The sequence below is a fragment of the Phyllopteryx taeniolatus genome, chromosome 5 (genome assembly GCF_024500385.1).
Source record: "Phyllopteryx taeniolatus isolate TA_2022b chromosome 5, UOR_Ptae_1.2, whole genome shotgun sequence".
Taxonomy (NCBI): Eukaryota; Metazoa; Chordata; class Actinopteri; order Syngnathiformes; family Syngnathidae; genus Phyllopteryx; species Phyllopteryx taeniolatus.
Window position 1 is genome coordinate 853,757 of NC_084506.1, and position 22,448 is coordinate 876,204.

General features: G+C 42.6%; 1 protein-coding gene across 4 annotated transcripts in view; it reads left to right on the top strand.

Annotated features, from left to right (window-relative positions):
- The first annotated feature begins 4,023 nt into the window (after positions 1-4,023).
- The window catches only part of zc3h18 (zinc finger CCCH-type containing 18), a 75,159-nt gene continuing 56,734 nt past the window's right edge, over positions 4,024-22,448 (top strand). For 2 of the 4 annotated variants that reach the window (XM_061772792.1, XM_061772794.1), the window contains exons 1-5: positions 4,025-4,233; positions 4,900-5,879; positions 6,157-6,241; positions 10,441-10,589; positions 19,604-19,699. In XM_061772792.1, coding sequence (XP_061628776.1) covers positions 4,914-5,879; positions 6,157-6,241; positions 10,441-10,589; positions 19,604-19,699 — 1,296 coding nt within the window. In that variant the 5' untranslated portion in view covers positions 4,025-4,233; positions 4,900-4,913. Of the gene's footprint in view, positions 4,234-4,899; positions 5,880-6,156; positions 6,242-10,440; positions 10,590-19,603; positions 19,700-22,448 lie in introns of all 4 variants that reach the window. The other 2 variants (XM_061772796.1, XM_061772793.1) reach the window with 2 other exon arrangements.

Below are 22,448 nucleotides of genomic sequence, written 5' to 3' on the forward strand. Positions count from 1 at the left end.
CTGTAACATCGCATGGACATCGGGGACAGTGCCTCTGGATTGGCAGACTGGGGTGGTGGTGCCCCTTTTTAAGAAGGGGGACCGGAAGGTGTGTTCCAACTACAGGGGGATCACACTCCTCAGCCTCCCTGGCAAGGTCTAGTCAGGGGTGCTGGAGAGGAGGGTCCGTCAGGAAGTCGAATCTCAGATCCAGGAGCAGCAGTGTGGTTTTCGTCCTGGCCGTGGAACAGTGGATCAGCTCTACACCCTCGGCAGGGTCCTCGAGGGTGCATGGAAGTTCGCCCAACCAGTCTACATGTGTTATGTGGACTTGGAGAAGGCATTCGACCGTGTCCCTCGTGTCCCTGATACGGGCTGTTCGGTCCCTGTACGACCGGAATCAGAGTTTGGTCCGCATATCCGGCAGTAAATCAGACTCATTTCTGGTGATGGTTGGACTCCGCCAAGGCTGCCCTTTGTCACCGATCCTGTTCATAACTTTTATGGACAGATTCTCAAGGCGCAGCCGAGGCATCGATGGGGTCCGGTTTGGTGGCCTTAGTATTGCATCTCTGCTTTTTGCAGATGATGTGGTTCTGTTGGCTTCAGCAAGCGGTGATCTCCAACTCTCACTGGAGTGGTTCACAGCCGTGTGAAGCGCCTGGGATGAGAATCAGCACCTCCAAATCTGAGACCATGGTCCTCAGTCGGAAAAGGGTGGATTGCCCTCTCCGGGTTGGGGATGAGATCCTGCTCCAAGTGGAGGAGTTCAAGTATCTTGGGGTCTTGTTCAGAAGTGTGGGAAGAATGGAACGGGAGATCGACAGGCGGATCGGTCCAGCGTCTGCAGTGATGCAGACTTTGTATCGGTCCGTTGTGGTAAAGAAGGAGCTAAGCCAAAAGGCGAAGCTCTCAATTTACTGGTCGATCTACGTTCCTACCCTAACCTATGGTCACGAGCTGTGGGTCTTGACCGAAAGAACAAGATCCCGGATACAAGCGGCCGAAATGAGTTTCCTCATTCCAAGCTCAGTCATCCGGGAGGATCTCAGAGTAGAGCCGCTGCTCCTCCACATCGAGAGGAACCACATGAGGTAGCTGGGGCATCTGATTCGGATGCCTCCCCGGTGAGGTGTTCCGGGCACGTCCCACCGGGAGGAAACCCCGGGGACGCCCCAGGACACGCTGGCGAGACAACGTCTCTCGGCTTGCCTGGGAACGCCTCGGGATCCCCCCCGGAAGAGCTGGATGAAGTGGCTGGGGTGAAGGAAGTCTGGGCGTCCCTGCTAAAGCTACTGCCCCCTCGACCCGACCTTGGATAACCGGGAGAAAATGGATGGATGGATGGATGAAAAACATAATAATCATCATCATAATTCATCCATCCATCCATCCATTCTCTACCGCTTATCCGGGTCGGGTCGCGGGGGCAGTAGCTTCAGCAGGGACGCCCAGACTTCCCTCTCCCCAGCCACTTCATCCTGCTCTTCCGGGGGGATCCCGAGGCGTTCCCAGGCCAGCCGAAGGATGTAGTCTCTCCAGCGTGTCCTGGGTCGTCCCCGGGGTTTCCTCCCGGTGGGACGTGCCCGGAACACCTCACCAGGGAGGCGTCCGGGAGGCATCCGAATCAGATGCCCCAGCCACCTCATCTGGCTCCTCTCAATGCGGAGGAGCAGCGGCTCTACTCTGAGATCCTCCCGGATGACCGAGCTTCTCACCCTATCTCTAAGGGAGAGCCCGGACACCCTGCGGAGGAAACTCATTTCGGCCGCTTGTATCCGGGATCTTGTTCTTTCGGTCACGACCCACAGCTCATGACCATAGGTGAGGGTAGGAACGAAGATCGACCGGTAAATTGAGAGCTTCGCCTTTCGGCTTAGCTCTTTCTTTACCACAACGGACCGATACAAAGTCTGCATCACTGCAGACGCTGCACCGATCCGCCTGTCGATCTCCCGTTCCATTCTTCCCTCACTCGTGAACAAGACCCCAAGATACTTGAATTCCATCATAATTCATACAGACGAAAACTAAAATCAAGAAATTGGACTAAGATAACTCCAGCGCATCAATTTAAAGTCATCCTTTAGGTTTGGCCTTACTTTAATCTGTTGCCATATTCCCAAAAGATATAGTTGTTTTGCGTTATGGATTCGGGCTGTAGATATTTCCAGATGAATAATATCAAGAAATGTTAAGTACCAGTTAGAAATGCTAAGCGTGTGTGGTGGGTTCCAACTCACTGTGATAACTTTTTTTGCTGTCGTTAGGACAGCCAATTATACTCGTGTTTTATATTGTGGCAGATTAATTCCGGATAATTTATTTAGAATAAGCGTTTGAGGCTTGATTGGGATGGCTTGTGCTATTATCGAAGTTAATCCGGATGCGACCTGCTGCCAAAAGTTTGCCAGTTTTACATTCCCAGACCATATGCAGAAAACTCCCTACTTTATTCAAAGAGCTTAGTGTGCAAAAAGAATCATCAAGGAAATGTATATGAAAAAGGTGTTGCAAGATGTTAAGTTCTGTACACAAACTGATAATGAAGATGAAGATCTGGGTTTCTACAGAATAACATTAGTCCAAACATTATTCCAGTCAGAATTTGCCTCCCAATCTGATATTTCCCTACTCCATATTGCATATAGGGCTAAAGGTTTATATGAATTTTCTCAAATATATTGATGTACAAATAATTGTACATAATAATTATTGTTTGTCTGAGGAAAATAATTTTACAATTGTCCAAATGGTCAACCTTCTTTCCATCCTGATGAGATCAGTCCTTCCTTTCTCTTCAGCCCCAGCCGATGTGCAATGGTGACACCCTCCTGAAGATAGTCTTCAAGTCCTGGTGTTACTTTCCCAAGGATGCTCAGCGCCACTCTCTCATATTCTCGTTCACCTCTTCTCTCACTCCATGTTTCAGTGACCATCCCGAACTGTAGCCACCAATTCCTCGCCTGGGCAGGTAACCCCGGCAATTGCATAGGCCCCCGAGAGATAGTTGACATTGCCCCATTCAATGACAAATGTAAGGCACTGCCTGAGACACTGCAATGACAACGTGTCAGGAATCCTCCACTAGGGGTCCTTACTCGCTCATGCTGGCTATTAGGGGGCCCAGACAGATGGCTAACACTGGTCAATATCAACAACACAACTGCAATAACATGTCAGGCCTCCTACTATAGCAAGTGGTTGGTAGTTACATTATTTTGTATTCATTGTACGTTATTTAATAAAAAATATCATGCATATCCATCATCCTTTTTGGTGGGGGTGGGTACGATCTATGGGTCTAGAAACGTCCCTGATTGAAGCGCTTGTTTTCAGCAACTGCTGCTTTCAGCATATGGTTTTCTTTTTTCAGTTGTTCAATTTCAAGTTTTGTCTGTTTCAGAATGTCTTTGTGGCATTCAACATCCACCCCAAGCTGCTCGACTGCAGAAGTTAACCTTTCAATGCGCCAAGATTTTGAACTTATTTCCATCATGAGTTCAATAGTTGAAATCTTATGGGACATCTCATGTTGATTTGAGAACTCTTGGATTGCTAACAAAAGGTTGCTGCTAACGTCAGGACTGTCACTGTTGTCTTTGGAGTCCCTTTTCTTTAGTTTGTTGACAGACGTCTGGGTTGTGTTGATCAGTTGGGGTTTAGAGATACCCATTGCACCCTGGGGGGAATTTTGTTTGTGTTCCACACCTGATGAATTCATTTCTGTTGACTTTTTGGCATCACTCACTTTGATGTCAGCGTTGACTGGTGTCCTTTTCTTTCCAATAGTGTCCTTAGCTAGTTTCTGTTCAAACTTTCGGTTATCGCCTCGGTTTTTCGAAATCCTTTTTTCCATATTGACGAAATATTATTCCGGGTACCAAATATTAAGTCACTTCATTTCTTATCAGGACATGAAAATTAGGACATATTCTGGTTGTCTAATCACCAAACTTAAAGTTGTTTAACAGAGAACGTTTTCACTCGGTATTCGACGCCACTACCATTTGGCCCCCACCCTGGCCACGGGTCTCCCTGGCTTGGCGCGGCCTTTTTGCGTTTCCTCGTCGTATCTTTATGACGTCAGCTAACGGCCATCCTCGCTGTGCCGAATGGGTTGTTTTATTTTCTCCAACCTATCGGTCAAATTGTATCGTATATGAGTAATTATATACTTCTAAGACCAGTATCGGTGCGGAAAGATAGTTCTTAACGCAACAGTGACGCGTTTAAGGAGTTCCGTCCGGCAAGGTGAATTACAGCGAGGGTTTGTCAGTAGTTAGCATAGTGGTGTTACGCTGATAGCTTACTTTCGGGCCAGGTTCTCATTGTTAGGGAAATGTTGGTCATTTTACAATCGCTGAATTGATTATGGACGTAACTTCAAAACTTTAAGCCAACCAGTATTTTCGATAATTTGCCCAAGATAGTTGGTTGTCGTTGTTCGATGGTTAGCCTGTTAACTATGTTTCCTCGCGTTATGGGCCTTGTTACCGACTAGCACAACCCGGCTATTAGCATGCTTACCAGCCAATGACCCTGCTGTGAATTATGTAGGGTTTACATGCTTGGGACTGATATATAATACTGTATGCACAAGTTGATGACACAATTTACTGTATGTTTGATTTCTGACGCCCGAAACCCGTGTGCAATACCCCCTGGCAAATTGGCTAGTTTGCTAATGATAAGGGGAGGTTGATTGGATGCGTCTTTCCATAAGTAACAAATGCACATTTCCAGTTAAAAATATCCAGCTATTGACGCTGAAATGTCTCGCTTGCAATTTGGGTGTGCTAAGAAATGCTTAGCGATTCATTGAAATGTAATATAGCAGGATACTTTTACTTTAAAAATGCAGGCTGTTGCCTTTTGATGCTATTACCTGATCCTGTACATGTTTATTTTTGCCCATAGTAGAATATTCTCAAATGGATACACCTGAAAGCCCTACCCGGTCACTGCAGTCTCCTGTGGAGGAAAAGGACCTTTCTGGCAGTGAGCTACTGGATTCTCCTGATGATGATGAGGATAGAGCCATCTCAGACAGTGAGCTACTCTATGAAGAGAATGGCGAACTGGCGGAGGAGGATGAAGAGGAGCATGGGGTCGAAATCGGAGGAGGAGGTCTGGCATTACAGGCGGTGGCAGGAGAAGAGGATGAGGTTGTACCTGACTTTGTTTCTGAGCCAGAGGATGAGGAACCTGAAGAAGAAACTGGTGGACTGGGACAAGAGAATGAGGCTATTTTGCTAATGGAAGGGGATGATGACGATAAAGATGAAGATGGTGATGGACAACTGGGGAGTGAATTGGATGGAGAGGATGGGTTAGAAGATGTAGATGATCAAGTACTTGACACGCCACAGTCCCCTGAAGAAGAGCCAGAACAAGACAAGTACTTTGTCACTAAAGAAAACAAAGATTTATCTGAAGCCTATGGTGACTATAGAAGGGATGCAGCAGAACTTGGTGCTGACGATGATGATGATGAGGAGGAGGAGGAGGTAGAGGGAGTAAAAAGCATTGCCGAGGAGGAGGAGAAGGATGTTTTGCGCACCCGAGAGGGGAGAGCTGCTGTGTCGAGAGACATTAAGGAGGACTTGCCATCCGTTTCCAGGGAGCTGGATGAACATGAGCTGGATTATGATGAGGAGGTCCCAGAGGAGCCCAACATCCCCACACTTGAGGATGAGGAGGAAGAGGATGCAAAAGCACTGGAAGAGGAGGTGAGCGAAGATACGACTGTAAAGAAGAAAGAGAAGAAGCCAATCCTACCGCCATCCCCTAAAGATGGGGAATCCAGAAAGACAGATGACTCCAAAATCCGCAGAGATTCCTTCAGAGACAGGAGGAAAGAGGATGATGATGGAGAGATTGATGAAGGAGAGATTGATGTGAGTATACATGGTTTGTCTGATAACTTCGTGGAGTTTGGGTAATAGCATAACCCAAATGATCTGCTACAAATAATCTGTGTTTCGCTGTTATTTGGAGGATCTAGTTGGTAGTGTTTGGTGAATGGGACAGTTTTTACCTTGGAAGTGTTGTATGGTCAAATTTACACTTGAGATTAAAACCTTTTCAGTATTTAAAACTTCGGGATTCATATCCTGTTCAAAGAATGTTTTGTCAAATATAATGATTTTTTTTGTTTGTTTGTTTCATGTGCAGGATGATGATTTGGAGGAGGGTGAGGTAAAAGATCCCTCAGATAGAAAGATTAGACCACGTCCTATCTGCAGGTTCTTCATCAAAGGTAGATAATGTTACATTTAGAGACCTCTCTTCAGCTTCTTTTGCAGAGAGACCCTGTGAAATTGCTGCATACTTTAAATTGTGAAACCATTTTCCCAGGCTATAGCAGATCTATACCAATTTAGGCACCCCAATATATACTGTTAATTCTACTGGAGCATTTATATCCATCAGATTATATAGCCGAGTGGTCAAGTGCGTGGCACATAATGCTTTTACTTGGAGCCGACCGACATGTAATGCAGTGTGTTTAAATTGTACGCTGTCTAGAAACGTGCCACACTTGTAGTTCGGGCTGGGCGATTACCCTAATAAATTTTATCAATTCAATGTTTTTCTTTTTGTTTTGTATTTAAATAGATTTGGTCAATGGCTTCCCTAGTTCAGCATGCCCTTGCTGACTGCGTTGATTGCACCAACAACATGGCTGCGAAACAAAGAGAGGAGCTAGTTTACAAAAGCATAGTCAGTATTGCCAAGTTAGCGACTTTTCCTAACTTTCCTGTGACCCTTTTTCCCAAAAACAACTAGTGAATTCCCGCGAATAAACAGACATTTTACATCCTTCGCCGTATGGCAAAAAAGGAGCCCAGTGGAAGGCAATCACGGAGTTAATCACACTGAACTAGAGGGCTGTGGGAAAAAAAAAAAAGCTAACTTGCCCAAGGCAATGACAAAAATTGGTCGACGCAAAAATGTATGTCTCGAGGAAATAAAAAAATCGTAATCAAAGCATATTTGTGCCGCCGGATCCATTTGGCCATTGTCCATGTTTACCACATGGGGATTTGTTGCAGACGGACACACTGTTGGACCAGCGAAAAAGCATTGCTAAAAACGACAGAATAGCGTTTGTTATTTTTAAGACACCATTAGATGTGTAATGTATGTATAACATGATGTATGAGTGAGCTGAATGGCAGTTAGTTTTTTTAACCTAAAATGGTCATTGCTAGCGTGCTAATGCTAATAGCTAGTGCTAGCCGTTTAGCAAAGGCTGATTTTGTCGTCTCCAATTCTATACAGAGTTTATATTATACACTCAGTACCTATATGTGCAGGTTAAGCATAGAAGTCAAGGCCTCATAAATAAGAATAAAATGTATGTTAGTAGTAAATAAAAATGTTGAAAATATTGTTTTGGGGGGGGGGGGGGGGGGGGAGTGGTGGTGATTACTTGAGTACTCGATGAAATATCTATAGGATAATTGATTCTAAAAATATTTCATAGTGACATTCCTACACTGAACATTGTCAAAGTTGCCGAAAACAATTCTGTTTTGTTGTGGTTTAACTGAAGAACGTTTGGCACATCCAGTTATGTTTTAGACAGTGACACAACATCTCAATTGAACTATAGTCATCTGGAGACACTGCTTGATATAACTGTGTGTCGTCTGCATAGCTATGAGAGTCAAAATTAAAGTTCTGAAAAATTTGACCTAATGGTAGCATATACATGCTGAACAGGAGGGGGCCAAGAACTGACCCTTGAGGGACCCCATAGGTCATTGCCATTTGATGAGATTGAACACTTACAAAATAACTCCTTTCCTCCAGGTAGGACCTGAACCATTCAAGGACTGTTCCATTTAGTCCTACCCACGTTTCCAACCTGTTCAGCAGTATATTATGATCTACCGTATCAAAAGCGGCACTGAGATCCAACAAGACCAGAATTGACACCTTTCCAGAGTCAGTATTCAAAGTTATATCATTTAGCACTTTGATAAGAGCAGATTTTGTACTGTGATGAGTTCGGAACCCTGATTGAAATTTGTCAAAAAGTCCATTTAAGTTCAAGAAATTGCTGAGTTGATTAAAAATGACTTTCTCAACAATCTTGGCTATGAAAGGGAGATTTGAGATGAGTCTATAGCTTGCTAACATGGAAACGTCCGGCGTTCTATTTTTTTAGAAGCGGCTTAATAATAAGTAAGACAAAAAGGCATTGATAGAGTTAAAGGGGCTGCATTTGACAATAGACATTTGGACTGGCCAACTTAAATTGTTTGAAATGTCACTTTTTTTTAAAGATTACTAGGGATGGAACGTTTTTTGAAAACTGTCAAAACGGTTTGGTTCAACTGTTTGGGTTAGGTCCGCAAGTGTTGCTTTCGGTTCATAACAAACGTGACTCTTTTTTTCTCATTTACCAACGAGGCGACTGTCATGCCACAACACAGTAGCAAGTTAGCCAAGATGGTGGCGCGGACACGTCATCTGCGTCATGCCTTCCAGAAATGCAGCAGCCAATCATATTGCCTGGGGTGCGTCACCAGAGATTTTGTGTTGGAGGGAACAGATACAGAAACTCCTACATCATTTAATTGATCGTAAATACCCTCAAATTAAAGCTGAAAGTCTGCAGCAAGCACATCTTGTTCATCCATTTCCATCCATCCATTTTCTGTACTGCTTATTCTCACTAGGGTCGCAGGCGTGCTGGAGCCTATCCCAGCTATCTTTGGGCGAGGTACTCCCTGAACTGGCCGCCAGCCAATCGCAGGGCACATTGAAGCAAACAACTATTCGCACTCACATTCACACCTAAGGGCAATTTAGAGTCTTCAATCAACCTACCACCCATGTTTTTGGGATATGGGAGGAAACCGGAGTACCCGGAGAAAACCCGCGCAGGCATGGGGAGAACCGCGCAAGCATGGGGAGAACATGCAAACTCCACAGAGATGTGCTAACCAGTCAACCACCGTGCCGCCACATCTTGTTCATTTCATTTCAAATTAGTTGCGGTGGTGTTTTAGCCAGAAAGATGACAATTGTGTTCATGTGTGTCACAATATTTATGGACCTGACTGGAAGCATATATCAATACTGATAGTAATGATTGTTTATATAGAGTGAACTTTATGGATAAACCAAGCTCATTTACATATGATCAGCAGACCTTTGTTGAACCACCTGTTTTACATTTGAAAAATCTCACGGTTAAATACCAAACAGAAATATAAAATGTATAAATGCTGAATTCTTATCTAGTTTAGTCACAAATGTACCTTGGTGTGAAATCGGGACTTGATGAATTGAACACGAAGCTGATATATTTGCAAGAAGCCAACTTATTCTGTTGGATGAATTGCAACAGGTGCATCCACAGCTTCATCGTACCTTTTGCAATCCAATGAAAGAGCATTTAATCTGCCATTCACTAAACACCGCTGTCATAGACGAACAAAGATATATTTCTGATAAATAAAAATTATTTAATAATAATTTAAAAAAACATATACACGACATCATTGTCTTAAGAGTCAACGTCACCACAAAACCGAGATACGAACCGAACCATGGATTTTGTGAACCGTTCCACACCTAGTGTTTTGAAGAAAAAAAATCCCATGAGAAAGCCCTTATTTTCTAATGATCTCTTAAGAAAAAAGTATTAATTTTATTTCTGTGTTGTTGATGAGCGGTGAAAAAAACTTGTTTCAATGTTCAGGTGAAATGAAGCAAATCTCTGAAGTGGGGACAAAGACCAAAATAATCTGAAATAGGATTTTCATGAAAGAAATCTGAGATTTGATCTTAAAGTCATAGAGCCCAGGGATGGGCAATTTATATGATGGTGGGGGCCACAATTTTCGACAGCGCTTCCAGGGGACCACATACGATTGCGCACTTCCACTTTTGAAATGATTGCATAGTCACTAGCTGGCATTTGACCAAAAAAAAGTTTTTTACCAGCTTGTATCATGCAATGTTACACAGCAGGGGGAGCCCTTGCAAAATGATAAATCTGTTTTGATGACAAAACAAAAACAAATTCCAACTGCAATATTCTGAGTATCACAAAGGGAATAGCATCATATTGTATGTTGATACTCTAACAGCAATTAGGGTAAAGCCCAGTCTTTTAGCTCTACAAAACAATACTCTCATGTTACCTAAGTGTGTGTTGGAGTAACGCTAAAAAATGTTTTATTCATTCTTTCTTTCCAGACACTAAATGATTTTATTCTGTTGTATAGGCCCTGGCTTGATAAATGCAGCTCATTTATTGATAATTAACATGTTTTACAATACAAAGAGCTATAGATTTTTTTTTTTGGTAGATATTTTGCCAATGACGACTCACTCCTGAGTCCTGACACTAACCTATTTGTTTACAAGAATCTGTTGTAACAAACTGTGATGTGGTCTATTTTCGAGACTTTTCAAGAACTTTTTTTTTTTCAACAGGAAATTGTACTTGGGGTATGAATTGTCGGTTCATCCACCCTGGCGTCAATGACAAAGGGAACTATTCCCTCATCACTAAGCCAGACCTCTTCTCACCTAATGGAGCACAGCCTGGAGGACCCCTCCCGCTTATACCCAACAACTCCTGGGTAAGTATCTCGGTGTTGTTAAAGTGGGTATTTGTGTAATTTGTAATTTTATGAAGTGAAAAAAACGGTTGTCAGTAGTAACACTTATCCAAAGTGCATGCTGTTGGTGAAGTGCATAAATACTAGTGATGCAGCAAAAGTTCGGCCGAAAATAGCCCCAAAGTGCATTATCGGTTTTGGACTGCAGTAAAACTACCAAAATAACATGGATAACATGTCACATGTTGACCCCTGACAGCCTGTATGCAAGAGTGTACACATCAGATTAAAGAATCCTTTACTATTGACAAGCAATGCCCTATAGCGCTTTGCTGAATATCCAGTTGAATTGACTGGGGGGGTCACTTTGTTACACACGCCTACACTCACGCTTTGATAATGATATATTGCCATAAATCAACCATAAATGTGAAATAAGTGAATGGTTGTTTTTTCTATATGTTCCCTGCAATTGGCTGGCGACCAGTTTAGGGTATACCTCTCGCCCAGAGTCAGCTGGGATGGGCTCCAGCACGCCTGTGACCCTGGTGAGGATAAGCGGTACGGAAAATGGATGGATGGATGTTAAATAACACATACCTTTAACAAACTATTAGTAACTTACATACATTAATCATAAAGATGAACATCCTTTTTACAGTAATAATAAAAATTTGCATGTCGCGATGTATTACGGGAATCGCATGGCTTTTCCATCATCATGCGATGGATAGCCCTAACAGAGCGTCCCTATTGACGCCCAACCTCGCTGTGTTCCACAGTTTGGGGTTGGAATGCTTGTTGCATGCTATTTATTATGCGCCCTAGCTACCTACGAGCTACAGCTAACGCAGTTCAATATGATGCCGACCTGCGGAGGCGAACATGCGTCTCATGTCCGTTGTCAGCTCAGCACAAGTCACTAATCATCGCCTCGATGACCGCGAATAAACTGCACTTTTAGACAAGTATCGTAATAACAAAGGATGGAGGAGAAGACGAGACAGACAAATAGCAGGCAAATTAGTATGTGTTTATAGAGGAAAATACTGTAATATATGATGTTTGACAGCCACAACAGGGACCGGAAACGAATTAGTACATCACAACTGCTACATCACTTTAGAAAATTAACCTATAATTCATTCATTCATTCATTCATTTTCCATACTGCTTATCCTTAATTGGGTCGCGGAAATGCTGGTGCATATCCCAGCTGATTCTGGGCAAGAGTCTGGGTACATTCTGAACTGCTCGCCAGCCATTTGCAGGGCACACATAAACAACCAACCATTTGCACTCACATTCACACCTACGGGCAATTTAGAGTCTTCAATTAACCTACCATCCATGTTTTTTTGGGACGTGGGGGATAACCGCAGTACCCGGAGAAAACCCACGCAGACACGGAGAGAACATGCAAACTCCACACAGGCGAGGTCGGATTTGAACCCGGGTCCTCAGAACTATGAGGCTGATGTGCTGACCAATCGTCCACTGTGCCGCCAACCTATAATTTAAAAGTATATTAATATAATACATATTTATAATCTAACCTTTATTAGTCCCACAATGGGGAAATTTGCATTATTTCAGCAGCAATAGTGGATACAGGAAATACAAAAAGAGCATGAAAGAGAAGACATTTGACTGCAAATGCGTCCGGCATTACAATGTTGAGGAATAAATACTTTTAAATAACAAATATTGAAGCCATAATTTATTAACAACTATAGAGTAATAATGTTGTGAAATTGAACAGAATGGTGAATTTCTTTTTATCCTATTACATAATATACTCATGCAATCACTGTCCTGCGGTAATGTTCTTGAATGTTTTAAAAATATGGAAATTCAGACAAATTGTCCTGGAAGTGAATTTCCATAGGTTGGAAGCTCTGCAGTCATAGTTATGAATGCAACTCATTATCATGCAATCATATTTTTTAGTCTCACCTGCACCTGGCTGACTTCTTAAAAGAAAAATAATAATAATAAATAAAAAGTAGCGTATGTTCATCTGTTGAAAAGTAGACATTTACAAACAGTGTTTCATAAGGTGCCCTGTCGTAAACTAGCATTTAACTAGATTTAGCACATGTAGTTATGGCAAAGAAAGCAACCTTATAAGTACTGCCAGCGGTTTTGTTTTAAACTGAAAATAAACACCCAGACTGCAAAAACTCGATTTTCACTTGTTTCAAGCTAATTTTTACTTGAAATAAGTAGACAAAAAGTTTACCACAGGTGTAGGTTATTTTTGTATATATATATATATATTTTTTTTTTTTTTTTTTGCGTGATTCATCTAATTTGAATTAGTTTTGACTAGAAATAAAATATTATTGGTAAGATTCTAAGTCTTGCAGGGCATGTCAACATTTTCTGCCCCATACAAAAAAAAAAAAAAAACACCACGTATGAACATACCCTATCTTGTTATAAGCTACTTCACGGATCAGATGCACTGGGCAAAAACTATTTGCTATTCAATTAGCTAGCGAAAGTTCCAAGTGCCTAATTAGCTTATTAGCTAAAGGTTTTGCAGTACGCACTGTTACAAGCCATGTCAGTGCCGACACATAATATACAGCAATTCAAGAGGAGGCATTGTGGTCAACTGTCATTTTTATAAATCGTGTCAGGGTTGTAAATCAAGGATTACCTGGTCATTAGCGTTAACACATCTGGAAATGTGTGTAGCTGTTCTATAGATTTTAAGACTATACACCAGCGTGCTGTATCATGTTTCCTACGTGGCGGCCATGTTGGGAAGGTCGATGTTCCCTTCAAAGGCAATGCATGGACATTGAAATTGAGTCATAACTTGCTCATTCCTCAGCCGAGTTTTACGAGGTTTACTTTTTTGTCAATGTTAAAGCATGTGCTACCACCACAGAAGAAACAAAAACAGACCCCCACCTCCAAATTAATGTAGGGACAAATTCATAGGTTGGGCTAAGGCAAAATGGGCTGGCCTCGCCACTGCTTCAGCATCCCTTTTTTCTGCACCAAGATGACTCCCCATTCAAGCTGAGGTCCTCCACTTTCATTTGAGGTAGACTAAGTGTTCTCAGCTGTCATCGTTGTGGAAGCACTTGTCCTATCCGAAGGCTCACAACCACGGTGTTCCATCTTCTCCAAAAGCCTCTTGGAGAGGTTTGAGACACGCTATTGGACTGTTCTCTATCCAGCTGTGTGACAGCAGTGTGTTGCACAAAAAAAATCGGAATACATGTACTTTTTTTACTAGGTCTCCGTGAGCCACTCAAAGTGGGTCCGTGGCCCACTTTTGGGTCTGGCACACCAGTTGAGAATCACTGGTTTGAAGAACCATAAACATACCACAAACTTTGATCCCAAAACACTTGACTACAATTTCGAATGCAAATATCCTTCAACATTAGTGTACCCTTACAAACACAGTACAGTATACAGCTTACAGATAATCATGCAGTAGCTGAAGCACAATGTAACAGTAAACAGTATGTACACGTCAAAAACTATGATTATGAAAAAATATTGTAGCGGTGTCAGTATAAATTAAGATTTGACTCCAAAGCAAAGCGCAGAAGTATCATCGACAGTGCCAATGCTCCTTGGCTAAGTTGTGCTGATAGGAATTGTTGGTCTTTCATAAGCTGAGGTCGCATAGAATGGCTTGCACTTCGGTGTTGACTGAACCAGATCTGCTGGATCTTCACTGTGATAACTCTAACTGGGTTGTAGATGAGTTCACAGATGTTCCGCTGAGCTTTAGTGACTGATTCTAAAGGTTTTGATGCCGTGGTCTTAGTTTGGTGACAGTATATGAGCCAAAGCAGACACGGGAACCGCCATGTACAGTATCTAGCTTCTTGCTGATTGCCAGTCACAGATCTAACACAGCTGTTGTTTGATTTGTGATTGGATGAGAGCGTTTGTGCTGACACCTACAGACACAACAGCCTTCTGCTGTGTTAGTTTGGTCGAGCAGACAACTAGTTTGATGTTTTTTTTGGGGGGGGCATTGTTACTGCTAACAGTACCATTCATTGTAAGTACCTGTTTACGAGCCCTCTTGAGTGGGGTTCGACTCTCTTCCACTCTGGAGTTGCCCATGGTGAGAGGCGCCAAGCAGGTGTGGGTATACTTATTGCACTCCGGCTCGGCGCCTGTACGTTGGGGTTCACCCCGGTGGACGAGGGGGTACCCTCCCTCCGCCTTCGGGTGGGGGGATGGGTCTTGACTGTTGTTTGCGCATAGGCACCATGGGACTGCTTCTGGGTCCAGACCGTGGTCCGCCAGTTATTGACCACTGCTGTAGACAATGTTTTTCTACAAAAAAGTAATTATCAATTTCTTTTTGCCATTTTACAGAAAATCACGACATGGCGAGTTTTTCTGTGAATTACAGAGGATAGGTTAAAAGAAAAAAAATCTGTGAATAGGTGATTTGACAAATGCTCAACCATGAGTATGCAGGCATCTACTGTATTTCCTAAATTCCCTCGGAAATTTACCAGAAATTTTCCACCCACTGCAAAACTAATTTCCCATCTGAGCAGTGACACGTCCTCTGCTGTCAGCACACATGCACATAACCACTGATTACAACAAACACTTGAGCTGTTTCTTTTCACTTTTGTGGTGTCAGTATTTTGATTCTTCATGGGCATGTGTGCACGTGGATGCGTGGACCAATGCGCATGCGTACTGACTGCGTGGCAGGCGTACTGACGTGAACCCCAGAAATGTAGTATGAACTAGGGGTGTCCCAATCTGATCATTGAAATCGGAAATCGGTCCCATGTCAGCAAAAAAAAACAAGGATCGGATTGATTTCGATCTAAAATCTCCCGAGCAGCCAAATATTACGTAACGTCCGTATTTTGTTACGGAAATCACTTAACGTTGACTCGTTACAGCCGCAACACTGATTGTTACGTAAATTGGAAAAGAAAATCTAGCGTCTGACATTACCGTCGCGTCCACATTAAACAGCTGCTTGGTGTATGCTATATTACACCTCTCCCCCGGCTTCTAAGCCATGTTCTAACCCTAAAGAATGTTCTCTTTGCGTCCGGCATCAACACATTCTCAGTCATTGTCGCCTCCATGATAGCAAATAAGCTACACTTCTTACCATGCTTCTCACAAGTGTCACGATGGAGGACGAGGAGTGGATAGGCGAAAATTATGTCAAAGCCATACTAATTGCTAAGCTATCGTGTCATGCAGTCGCAAAACATAGAAATAAATGATTTGGGGATACAGTACAGTTGTCACATTGGTCCGGAGAGTAACCAACTTTGAACAACAAAATAACAGACCAATTAATACGTGTTTAGAGATTTAAATATAAAATAATACACGTCCACACAGGACGCCGTGTCTGAACCAAAAATTAATTAGTACATCACTGCACACTTCAGAGCGTGGGCAGGTTAAAAGTATACTATTATTATTAATACATATTTGTAATACAGTATAAGATACAATGACCTTCATTAGTCCCACAATGGGGAAATGGTTTCAGCAGCAATTGTGGATATAGGAAATATAAATATTAGCGGTGTAACGATTCTTTCATTATATTGGTGTACCGATTTATATTCCTATGATCCAACTGGATCTATCTGTGCTTGGCAAGTTAGCTTTCCAGATGTAAAGATATCTATTTTAAATTGTTTTAAAAGGTAATCAATCGATTGTATCGATGGGAAATAGCACACTGGATTTAAGCATGGCAGGCTTTATATGGAGGCATGTATAGGCTGTATTGCCAAGAAAAATGCTTGTAATTCCTCTTACTTTGCTCGATTTTTCAGTTAGCACACGGCAGTTAACACTGCCAAGGCTACTTTCTTCTTCATCATCTCTTCTTTGTTTCCTTTTCTACACCCCAAATCTAGTCACTCCGTTCCGTAGTGCCCTGAGTGGTTGGACGAGACACCACAGTATGTATGGGTGTTGTTCTTCTGTCTGGTGGATGGCAGATGAGGAGGCAAGTGAGAATGTTTCAGGCTCACGTTTGTGCTACAAAGAGCAGGTTTGATCATTTATTTAGCTCTCTTATGTATTATTACCACTATTCCTAAAAGATTATCGTCATGAAAATCTCACAGTGCTTTGTTTTAGCCATTCGTATTTTACTGTTTAGAACGCAAACAATCCAATCAGTCAACTTTTACTAAGCAGACTCAGTCAATTAGTAAACACATATAGTATGGTACACAATAAGACGAATAAAAGGAAAATACATCAAGAAAATCATATTTATTGACTATAATTAGTTTTTACACGATTCCCTTATAGAAAAACAACGAGCATCCAAGAAATTTCACCTCCATTGTCCAGTATGCCTGGTATTTATTTCACAGTCAGACTGGATGAATTTTTGGCTAAAAGGTTACTGAATCGATTTCCAGAGTTTCGGATCGTTTTTTTCTAAATGAACCAATATGGTCCTTGAATTGAATCGACAACTAGTAATTGTGTTACAAATCGAATAATTGCTGAAATGAATCATTATACCCCTAATAAATATGTTATATAAATAGCCTGCAAGAGAAGATGTACAAGAAGTACATTGCACAAAATAGAAATCGAAACTATTGTCCATACATAAACTATCCAATTCAATCTATCAATGTTGTTTATTTTGCAAAATAGCGTGCTGAGTTTTAATTTTGACGTTTGAGATCTTATTAATCTGCTTCAATAGACTTACTTTTTTTTTTTTTGTTACCAGGGTAACAGAAAACAGAATTGGAAAAACACAAATGAATCCATCGACGCAGATATGTTTGATGATGGAACATGAAGTCTCATTTACTGGTAATTTGATTCAGGCTGCAACTGCGTCCGCCATTACAAAGTCAACATGGTAAAACATTAAAATGACAAATATTGAAGCCATAATTTATTAACAATTATGATTATGACTGTTGCAAGGTAATGTTCTTGACAAAATTTAAAAAATAGGGAAATTCAGACAAATTTTTCTGGAAGTGAGTTTTTATAGGTTGGCAGATCTGAATCGCCGATTTTACCACTCTTATACAAGCAGTCCATTCCATGCTCCGCTCCAGCACTCCATCGAGCAGCGCCTGGATGGCATGCAGACCCCACATGATCCCAGCAACAGGTTGCTAACGTGCTAACATAGTAGTGAGGTGTAAAGGTGAATGTTGCTTGCTTAAAGTTGTATTGACGCTCCAGTTGAAGTTCACTGTAAAACTAAACAGACATGACAAAAGAATTACACCTATTGAATGTTCAAATACATCACAGACTTCATTTCTTTCTTGGTTTTTGTTCACAAAAATCGCAAGCTGAAAGCTAACACACAATGAATGAAAAACACCATTGACGAGCTAAAGAAAATTAACATTAAACTCGCGGTACTTATATCTCTCAAAAAATTAACATTGGTACACAAAGGCTATATAAACACATACAAACAGGCAATACTCTCTGGCATATATTCTTAAAACTTTGAAAACGAGTTATAATAACAATGTTTGACCGTGACTTCTACTTTCTTTGTTACTGCAAGTATGTATCTCATTGCTTGCACCCCACTGCCCCTCAGAGGTCAAAACGTGCACAGCAGTTATTTTATATAACACATTAGTTAATAATAAATGGATCAGTTTTTCTCATACCTACTGTTGTTGATTATTGTTCTCTGTTTGAGTAATATCGCTTGATCAAGCCTTTTCTAACATTCCATACTAAAAAATAAGTAAATTATGTATGATTATTGCTGAAATCGTATTGGACCTATATCGATATCGGCCAAAACTAAAGGCTGCAATATTAGTATCGGATCGGAAGTGAAAAAGTTGGATCGGGACATCCCAAGTATGAACAGAACTATGTGCACATTCTTGGTCCGCGTACCAATCAAAGCACTCTGCGGCGGAGCCTGTGATGATCAAATATTAGCGAATATGTGATTGAGATTCACTTTAATGAAGTAAGTAGTTCCCACCCACCAGGGGGAGGGAGGGGGGGGGGGGGGGGCGCAGGCCATCTGGTACCGGGCCACACAAGTAGGTTTGAATTTATTTTTTTGTTTTTGTTTCTTTTTTTGTTTCTTTTTTGCGGAGCTGGAAACCTCCACCCCATCGGGGACACTCCATCCGACCCCCTCCATCAATGATTAACTTGATGATTAGTGTAAATGCAGCTATTCGTATTTGTTTTTTAAGTACTTGCTTTTATTTTGAAAATGTTTCCACCTGAGGTTCGCCTGCAACTGTATCTCCGTAAGCTTGACGTACATTGAGAAGAACTTATCACGTCACTTGCGTGCCAATTACTATTCTCTCCATTTGTCAATGTTTGATACAGCTGTGTGAATGCACATTAAGAAGTTTGTTGAAGCATCACGTTTTTGACTGTGAATATTATTTCTGGGAGACTTACAGTCATTGGTTGAGAAGCAGGCTACAGTGGTTTGTATTACTTTGCATTGTGTATCGCTATTAGCTTCCGTGCTACTTAAGCAATGCTAGCTTCATGACAGTTGTTTTATGTTTTCCTTTTATCTAAGTCGGAACTTTCAATTCTACGCTTTTGGGTGGTGTGTTGAGGTGTAAATAAACATCTGTAAAGAAACTGGAGTGGGATCGATTAGCTTCTGGAATGTCCGTCAGCACCCCCATACCCCGAAACCCCCACTACCACCCCCTTGCCGAATTGCTGGGTGCTGGTCCGCGAAATAGATGTACATCCTTGAAATGGTCCGTGACTGAAAAAAGGTTGGGGACCGCTAATAATGCACATCAGGTACTATTACAACTATTTTATGGCCATTGTAGCAGGAAATATCCAGACATTTGTGTAAACGTCCGCCAATAAACTGGTATATGAATGCAAGCTTAACTTATGGTTGCACAGCACTGCAATACAGCCAGTTAAATTATTGGCATTGAATCACAAGCGTGGATGCCAGAGTCTTGTTTTTTTATTTTCACACCTGTACGTACATGCACATTGTTTGGTTAACAGAGTATAATCACTAATTAACATAATTTGTCTTTCAGGCTGCACCTGCAGTCGAGGAGCTCCCTCCTCCTCCACCCCCTGTTGAACCTCCTGTGGAAAGTGCGTGGGAGCGGGGCCTCAGGCATGCCAAAGAGGTAACTTCATGTTTCAAAGGACCAACAAAATTGTTGTGTTGTATGCTAACTGAGGATAGCCATCTGAACTAACATCAACAGATTTAAAAATAATTTCTATTAGAAAAAATAGAAAAAAATTGTAATACAATAATACAAAATTGATTACTAGGAAAAATATTATTTAGGCTTGACACGATCAGGATTTTTGTGGCCGATCACTGATCAGCGAGTTTGATCAGACATCACAAATGACAGTGACGATGTCATGACCTTCAGAGGTTTGCTTCACAGGATGGCAAGAAAGTACTCTATAGCAATCAGCCGAGCCAAAATGTATGACTACAACCCAAATATAGGCCAATTATGTCCATCCATCCATTTTCTTTACCGCTTCTCTTCACTAGGGTCGCGGGCGTGCTGGAGCCTATCCCAGCTATCATCGGGCAGGAGGCGGGGTACACCCTGAACTGGTTGCCAGCCAATCGCAGTCGATTATGTCCATAAACTATAATTTCACCATAAACTATAGCTCTAGGCATAGCTCTGAGAGAGAGTGTATAGTAGTAACAATAACATAGTGTAATAATATTGAAATAATTTAAGGATAAAAGATTTTTCTCGTTTGCCACAATTATAAATTGTGCAAATCAGAATCAGAATCATCTTTATTTGCCAAGTATGTCCAAAACACACAAGGAATTTGTCTCCGGTAGTTGGAGCCGCTCTAGTACAACAGACAGTCAATTTACAGAACACTTTGGAGACATAAAGACATTGACAAAAAACAACAACAAACAACAATTGTGCAAAAAGATGCAGAGTCCTCAGTTCGAATGGCTAATATCGCAATAGTCCGGTGCAATGACCATTGTGCAAAGGGCACTGAGACTTCAAGGAGTGTATGCGGTTTAAAGTGACGAGTACTGCGATAATCTGGGACAATGGTTGTGCAAATGTTACAGATACTCCTCAATCAGTGTGCAAATGGAGCAGATGCTACTCTGGCATGAGTGGCCACTATATGCAAATAGTGCAGCACGGCGAGACAACTACAGTGAGTGCACGAGTAATACATAATACAGAAATGTGACAACGAACTCAAGTCAAAAAATTGCCAGCTTGTTGTAATGGAATTGTAAGTTAGCTGTTCAAGAAGTTGATTGCAAGAGGGAAGAAGCTGTTGGAATGTCTACTAGTTCTAGTTTGCATTGATCGGTAGCGCCTACCTGAGGGAAGGAGCTGGAAGAGCTGGTGACCAGGGTGGGGAGGGTCAGAGAGGATTTTGCACGCCCTTGTCTTAGTTCTGGCAGCGTGCAAGTCCTCAAGGGTGGGTAGGGGGGTACCGACAATCCTTTCAGCAGTTTTGATTGTCCGTTGCAGTCGGAGTTTGTCCTTTTTTGTAGCAGCACCAAACCAGACTGTGATGGAAGAACACAGGACTGATTCGATGACCGCTGTGTAGAACTGTCTCAGCAGCTCCGGTGGCAGGCCATGCTTTCTCAGAAGCCGCAGGAAGTACATCCTCTGCTGGGCCTTTTTGAGGACGGAGTTGATGTTGGTCGCCCACTTCAGGTCCTGGGAGATTGTAATTCCCAGGAACTTGAAGGTCTCGACGGTTGACACAAGGCAGCTGGACAGCGTGAGGGGCAGCTGTGGCGAAGAATGCCTCCTGAAGTCCACGATCATCTCTACAGTCTTGAGCGTGTTCAGCTCCAGGTTGTGTCGGCCGCACCACAGCTCCAGCCGCTCCGCTTCCTGTCGATATGCAGACTCGTCACCGTCCTTGATGAGGCCGATGACAGTGGTGTCATCTGCAAACTTCAGGAGTTTGACAGTCGGGTTCGCTGAGGTGCAGTCGTTCGTGTAGAGAGAGAAGAGCAGCGGAGAGAGGACACAACCTTGGGGCGCCCCAGTGCTGATGCTGCGTGTGGATGAGGTGGCCTCCCCCAGCCTGACCTGCTGTGTCCTGCCCGTCAGAAAGCTGTAAATCCACTGGCAGATGGCAGGTGAGACGCTGAGCTGGAGAAGCTTGGATGAAAGGAGTTCAGGGATGATGGTGTTGAACGCTGAGCTGAAGTCCACGAACAGGATCCTCGCGTAGGTCCCTGCACTGTCGAGGTGTTCTAGGATGAAGTGCAGTCCCATGTTGACTGCATCATCCGCAGATCTGTTCGCTTGGTAGGCAAACTGCAGGGGGTCCAGCAAGGGACCTGTGACACTCTTGAGGTGGTCCAGCACAAGACGTTCAAAGGACTTCATGACCACAGATGTCAAAGCGACAGGCCTGTAGTCATTCAGACCCGAGATTGCAGGTTTCTTGGGGACTGGGATGATGGTGGAGCGTTTGAAGCAGGATGGAACTTCGCACATTTCCAGTGATCTGTTGAAGATCTGAGTGAAGACTGGCGCGAGCTGGTCCGCGCAGACTTTGAGGCAGGATGGAGACACGTGGTCCGGGCCTGCCGCTTTGTTAATCTTTTGTTGTTTGAAGATGCGTCTCACATCCTGTTCATGGATGGTTAACGCAGAGGTCAGAGGTGTGATTGTGGTCGCGGGTGCGGCCGGGTTGGTGTGTGGTGTGAAACTGTCCTTTTCAAATCTGCAGTAGAAGGTATTCAAGTCGTTGGCTAGTGTGCTATTGTTCTCAGCTTGGGGGGATCGTCGCTTGTAATTAGTCAGCGACTGGAATGCATGCCAGACTGATTTAGAGTCGTTTGCGCTAAACTGTTTTTCCAACTTTGCTGTATAGATCCTCTTTGCAATGTTA